This window comes from Cebus imitator, unplaced genomic scaffold, assembly GCF_001604975.1.
Source record: "Cebus imitator isolate Cc_AM_T3 unplaced genomic scaffold, Cebus_imitator-1.0 Scaffold58, whole genome shotgun sequence".
Lineage (NCBI taxonomy): Eukaryota > Metazoa > Chordata > Mammalia > Primates > Cebidae > Cebus > Cebus imitator.
Window position 1 is genome coordinate 830,473 of NW_016107373.1, and position 6,654 is coordinate 837,126.

Here is a 6,654-nt window from a genome sequence, read left to right on the forward strand (position 1 = left end):
TTGAGAAATGAGTAGTGTAATGTTAACATCCAAGAAAGTAAAACAAATAGTCACCTCTGCAGCAGCTCATTAACGACTGGTAACACATAGAGGTCAATGTGCCAGAGCTTAAAAAGTGTTGATACAATTGAAGACCCTTCCACTATAAATAGGATGGAGGATGGGTCACTGTATCCTTATTACCAATGACAGTCACCCCAAGAAACACAAGCAGCTGCATCCACCCTCTTTCAGGGGATAGAGCCACTATACTTCTTATGCAGATCAGCTACATTGTCACTGGAGACTCGGATCCAGCCATCCTCCCGCACATGGTAGAGGTTGACGGCACCTCCTGAGTAGGCATCTCTGTAGGTGGCATGGTAGATGGCTCGACGGGCCAAATCATAGGCCTCCTCCACTTCCAGGTCATAGGAATAGCCCCGATCCATGACCCCATATGCATACACAGAGAAGGTGGCCCCTGAGATCCGGTTCCCTTCACTGTCCTCATAGTAGAGGCCAGGGCCTCTCTTACCCCAGCCACAGATCATGGTGCCCATGGAGAGCCCCATGCCTTTGTACTGATACACCATGTTGGCAAGCAGCTTGGAGGCAGCTGCTACAGAGATGAGTTCCTTATTTCGAAGCTCACAGATTCGACATTGCCGAGCCAACAGCCATTCCCAGAAGCTGCAATCTGCTGCACCCTCAGCCATGGTGCCCAGTAGGTATGGGTTGATCTCTGTCACCTTCTTCACCATCTGGGAGGCAATGTAAGCACCTGCTGTAGCCCTGGAGTCGGCCGCAACTATGCCTCCATGGCTGAACTTGAAGGCCAGGGTGGTCGTTCCATGAAGCATTTCGATTCCTGGCTACTCTGGGACACCCCAGCCTGGCACTGCCAGGGTCAGCCCATCACTGGGACTCCCTGGACCCAGATCCAACAGATCTGCACGACCCCCGAGTCCGAAAAACCCGGGCTGGTTCACCGGTAGCGGTCTCTCCAACACGCTGGCCAGCTTAATCCATTTCTTAATTGCTCTGTACTTTAGGTTCTGGATTCTCTTGTCCTTGCCTCCTCAGAATTAGTTGGTAATAAGCCAAGCTCGGTGGTTCACGCCTATAATCCCAGCACTTTGGGATGCTGAGGCGGGTACATCATGAGGTCAGGAGTTCAAGACCAGCCTGGCTAAGATACTGAAACCTCATCTCTACTAAAAATACAAAAATTAGCTGGGTGTGGTGGCGTGCACCTATAATCTCAGCTACTCAGGAGGCTGAGGCAGAGAATTGCTTGAACCCAGGAGGCAGAGGTTGCAGTGAGCTGAGGTAGTGCCAGTGTACTCCAGTCTGTGTGACAGAGCAAGACTGTCTGAAAAAAAAAAAAAGAGGCAAGGATAACTGATACCATTTGCTTCAAGCTCTTCCAGAGAAAGGCAATAAAGCAAGGATGCAGTTATTCATGCCACCAGCTTAACCCATGGGGGTGGCACTGCTGCCTGGTACACAGTAGGGTTGTCAGACATCTCAAATCCTAAAATAGCAGATCTTAATCATGGAGTGTTGGGTGTGACAGTTCTGGGGTGAGTCAAATCTTTAATAGTAATAGCAAGAGCTATTATTTATTGACCCCTTAGTATGTGCCAGGCAATAATGCAAAGTCCTTTTTATGAATTAACTAATTTATTTCTCATAAGATCCTTATAACATAGGGGCTTTTATTATCCCAATTTTCCTGTTGAAAAAATAAGGTATAAAGAGATTAAATAACTGTCCAGGGTCAGATAGCTAGGAACTAGCAGGGCCGGGATTTGTATCCTGGGGAGTTTTTTTCCCGTGTGCTTAGCATTATGTTCTTCCGCCTCATAACTTTGGAGGCTAACCATTAAGGACTTCTTTTCTGTATATAACAGTAGCAAGAGAGAGCTGAACTTTCTTGGACCTGTAATCGTGTGTCTGATAGTGTCCCTTTTGAGAGGGTCCACTGAGGAGAAGACTTCACCTGGTAGATTTTCTTTCTTTCTTTTTTTCTTTTTTTGAGATGGAGTTTTGTTCTTGTTGCCCAGGCTGGAGTGCAATGGCGTGATCTCCGCTCACTGCAACCTCTGCCTCCCAGGTTCAAGTGATTCTCCTGCCTCAGTCTCCCAAGTAGCTGGGATTACAGGCATGCGCCACCACACCCGGCTAATTTTGTATTTTTAGTAGAGACAGAGGTTCTCCACATTGGTCAGGCTGGTCTCGAACTTCCAACCTCAGGTGATTTGCCCACCTCGGCCTCCCAAAGTGCTGGGATTACAAGCATGAGAGCCACCACGCCCAGCCTTCACCTGGTAGATTTCCAAACCAACCAAGTTAAGCTGGCCTCTAGGGATAAGGGGAATAAAAGGGACCATGGGACAGAAGTAAGTAGAGTCGTGGCATGTCAGTTTCACAGCCAGATAATACAGCTGGTGAAAGGAACTCTTGTAGGAGAAAGGAATAAACACAACCTGGGTGGGACTGGGAGGCGTCCTTGCAAAGGAGAAGATTGCTATTCTCTTTAGTACTGGTTAGGTAGGAAATAACTACTTTTATTTCTGATATTCTGAGTCTCTTTTCCTTTGACTCCAGCTTTCACAAGCTTATAGAGGAGTGTTTCATTCATTCATTCATTCATTCATTCATTCATTCATTCAACAAACTAGTATTATTGCTGCCAGTGGATAAAAGGAGAGAGGCATATGCTAATATGCTTTAGCATATTATAAATGAATGGTGATTCCTCCTGTTCTCATTGTAATCCTAATCCCTTCCACAGTGGGGTAGCCATCAGACTCCAGAATACTCACAGAGCACTCCTTAAGCCTTCTCATCTCTGATTCAACTTGAAAAAGCTGCTCTGTAGCTGTGTGTAGTCACTGAATACCCGTGTGCCTCCACGTGACAGGTTTGGTCCACCTTCAGCTGTGCATTCTGTGCAAAGGTGGAGAGCAGTGCCTCTAGACACTTGGTGTGCATCTGTGTCACCCGGAAAGTTTACTGAAAGTCTAGACTCTGAGATCACATTGAGAGATGAATACTAGTTTAAGTGTCAGAATGGGGCTGGCATCCTGGCTCTCCTGCTTACCTCCTGACCTCAGCCAAAGCAGGTGCCCTTACCTGTTAAATGGGCACTGCAGTCACTGCTCAGGGTTATTGTAATGATTCAATGAGAATGCAAATGTGTATGCAAAAGTAGCTTGCAAACTAAAGAAAAATTGCAAAGTGTAATTGTTTGTTATCAGAAGCCCTGTTCCTTCCTGGACCAACAACAGTCGAACACTGATTCAAAAGCGCTGGGACTCCAGACTCTCCTCGCTTCATGACTTTACCTTTGGGCGAGGGAAATGAGTCTTTACGTTAGCAGTAACCAGAAAGAGAGGTCAGTGTTTTGGACCCATAAATTCACTGCATATTTGCTGTTGGAAAACACATAAAAGAGAGGGACCCAGAAGTTGTAAATTCTCCCTTTTGACCTTGGGGTTTTGGAGATTCTCACAACAGTAATCCTATTTATTGGGAAGCAGTATAATCACCTGCCTGGGTGTGAATGCTGGCCTCAACCCTTAGTACTTGTGCAGTCTATCTACAGACTTAACCTTTCTGTGGCTCATTGTCCCCAACTATAAAGTGGTGATAATATTAGGTTGGCACAAAAGTAATTGCAATTTTTGTCATTAAAAGTAATGGCAAAAACCACAATTACTTTTGTGCCAACCTAATAACAACAGTACCACCTGCAAGGGCTGCTGAGAGCCTTCAGTGATGTAGCATATGAAAAGCATTTAGAAAAGTACTCAGGGCACCTGGTAAGTATTTGATAAATGGTAGCTGCATTATTCTGAAGCTTTTGCTGCGTGCTAGCCCTGTGCTAAGCAGTTTCTATGGATGAATCTTTACAAAGCCCTCTGAGGTAGGAAACTAACTTGCTCAAAGTTGTAGAATTCATGGTAGAACCAAGATTTGAACCTTAGTCTCTGACTCTAGAGTCTATGCTGTCTACTGCTAGTTAGTAGACAGCAGAATAGACAGTATACATTCTGTCTACCAGATGGATGTTTCCTTTCTTTCCTTTATATCAGGGGTGTCCAATCTTTTGGCTTCCCTGGGCTACACTGGAAGGATTGTCTTGAACCACACATAAAATACTAACATTAACAACAGCTGATGAGCTAAAGAAAAAAAATCTCAGGCCAGGCGCGGTGGCTCAAGCCTGTAATCCCAGCACTTTGGGAGGCCGAGGCGGGTGGATCACGAGGTCAAGAGATCAAGACCATCCTGGTCAACATGGTGAAACCCCGTCTCTACTAAAAATACAAAAAATTAGCTGGGCATGGTGGCGCGTGCCTGTAATCCCAGCTACTCAGGAGGCTGAGGCAGGAGAATTGCCTGAACCCAGGAGGCGGAGGTTGCAGTGAGCCGAGATCACGCCATTGCACTCCAGCCTGGGTAACAAGAGCGAAACTCCATCTCAAAAAAAAAAAAAAAAAAAAAAAAATCTCATGTTTTAAGAAAGTTTATGAATTTGTATTGGGCCACATTCAAAACGGTCCTGGGCCATGCAACCCACAGGTTGGACAAGCTGCTTTACATGAAAGCAGTGAGGAATTGGTAAGGTGGTGGGAGGGGGGAGATGAGATGCAAAAGGTAAGATTTTCGTGAACCTCTGCAGAAAGGCCCTATGAGCACATTAACGTATCGCCCAAAAGCTGGATGGCTTCCTGATCAAAGATTCCTTGTGGAGAGATCTTTTCCATGGTGAATGGCATTAGGTGGTGGGGCTAAAGCCCAGGCCCCCTGGAGGCTACGGGAGCTTGCAGTGTGGCTGGCAGCTTTCAAGGCCAGAAGCACAGCTGAGTGTTCTAATTCAGCCCTTCTTAAAACGAAGGCTGCATTTTGCCACCCGTAGTCATTTGTTTTCTGTCTTCACTCACCATTCTTTTCCTTAAAAAGGGTTAAAAGCTGCCTTTATGATCACAGCCAGGACTGGAGTGAAAAGGCCGAATTCCACCTCTGAGGACCCCAAAGGGACAGCAGTTGTCCAGAAGAGCTGGCTTTTTGGAGTATAATGTGTCTGTTTACTGTATGAATGCCCAAGTCAAGCGTTTGCCTGACCGGTGGCTGCCCGCCCTTCACTGCGGCGGACTCTGAGAGGTTGATTTGACAGGCAGGAAGTCAAGGCCCTTCAACTGCCAGCAACTAACTTAATGCCCACCGATGGAATGCTTTGTTCCTAAAGGCTGTGTAGGGAAATCAGGACTTCTGTTATCACTCAGCCAAAGGCGGGGGTGGGGCCCTAAAAAAACAAACCAGTTGAAGGTTCTTCCCTAACAGTATGGCTTTTCATTTGCATGCAGCCCCAGGACAGTGCTGTGCTTGCTCTCTCTATTCCAGTACTCTGATTCTTAACATCAAGCCTTTTTGGAAAAATTTAGTCCCCACAGCCCTGTATCCACACACCCCAGCCTCCATTATTGAATATCTTTGGTGTGCCAAGGCGTGAGGTTAGTTTCTTCCATCTTTATTTTTTTGTGTAATCTTTGTGGCTTTTTTTTTTTCTTTGAGTCTCTGCTTTGTCAGCCAGGCTAGAGTGCAGTGGCGTGATCTTGGATCACTCCAACCTCCAGCCTCTGCCTCTGGGGTTCAAGCAATTCTTGTGCTTCAGCCTCCCAAGTAGCTGGGACTACAAGTGTGCACCACCACGCCTGGCTACTTTTTGTATTTTTAGTAGAGACAGGTTTTCGACACCAGTTTGGCCAGGCTGGTCTCAAACTCCTGAGCTCAAGTGATCCACCTGCCTCGGCCTCCTAAAGTGCTGGGATTATAGGCATGAGCCACTGCTTTTGGCCCCTGGTGGCTTTTTTACAAACAAGAAAACTGAAGGTCAGGGAGCTACGTGACTTGCACAAGGTCACATGGCTGGTGGATGGAACCCAAGTCTGCCTGCACCAGGTCCAGTCCTTTGTCCTCCACCCAACTTCCTCCTCCAAGTCCCCCCCCCCACTTTTTTCTCTCTGTTCTTGTCACACCTTTCATCTTGAACTCCCCTCTGGTACATCCCCACTCTCTGTGTGGCTAGTAGCATTTCTCAACCTCTACTGATGTTTTGGACCAGCTAATTCTTTGTCTGGCCCAAAACAGGGGCCTGTCTGCAACGTTATAGAATCTTTCTTTTCTTTTTTTGAAATGGAATTTTGCTCCTGTTGCCCAGGCTGGAGTGCAATGGCATGATCTCGGCTCACTGCAACCTTGCCTCCCAGGTTCAAGCAATTCTCCAGCCTCAGCCTCCCAAGTAGTTGAGATTACAGATACCCATTACCATGCCCGGCTAATTTTTGTATTTTTAGTGGAGATAGGGTTTCACAACGTTGGCCAGGCTGGTCTTGAATTCCTGACATTGGGTGATCCGCCCACCTCTGCCTCCCAATGTGCTGGGATTACAGGCGTGAGCCACCTTGCCTGAACACATTATAGAATCATCTCTGGCTTCTACCCACCAGATACCGGTAAGCACCACCAAGCAGGACAACCAAAAATATCTCCAAGGCCGGGCGCAGTGGCTCACGCCTGTAATCCCAGCACTTTGGGAGGCCAAGGCAGGTGGATCACGAGGTCAAGAGATCGAGACCATCCTGGCCAACATGGTGAAACCCC

General features: G+C 47.0%; 2 protein-coding genes across 2 annotated transcripts in view; one reads left to right on the forward strand and one right to left on the reverse strand.

The window, feature by feature from the left end:
• Positions 1 to 1,010, reverse strand: LOC108304855 (proteasome subunit beta type-5-like). The gene has a single exon (XM_037738842.1). The coding sequence runs from the start codon at positions 840 to 842 to the stop codon at positions 231 to 233; it is 612 nt and encodes a 203-aa protein (XP_037594770.1). The 5' UTR covers positions 843 to 1,010; the 3' UTR covers positions 1 to 230.
• Positions 1 to 6,654, forward strand: part of LRP4 (LDL receptor related protein 4) — a 68,339-nt gene that overhangs the window by 11,646 nt on the left and 50,039 nt on the right. The window lies entirely within an intron of this gene.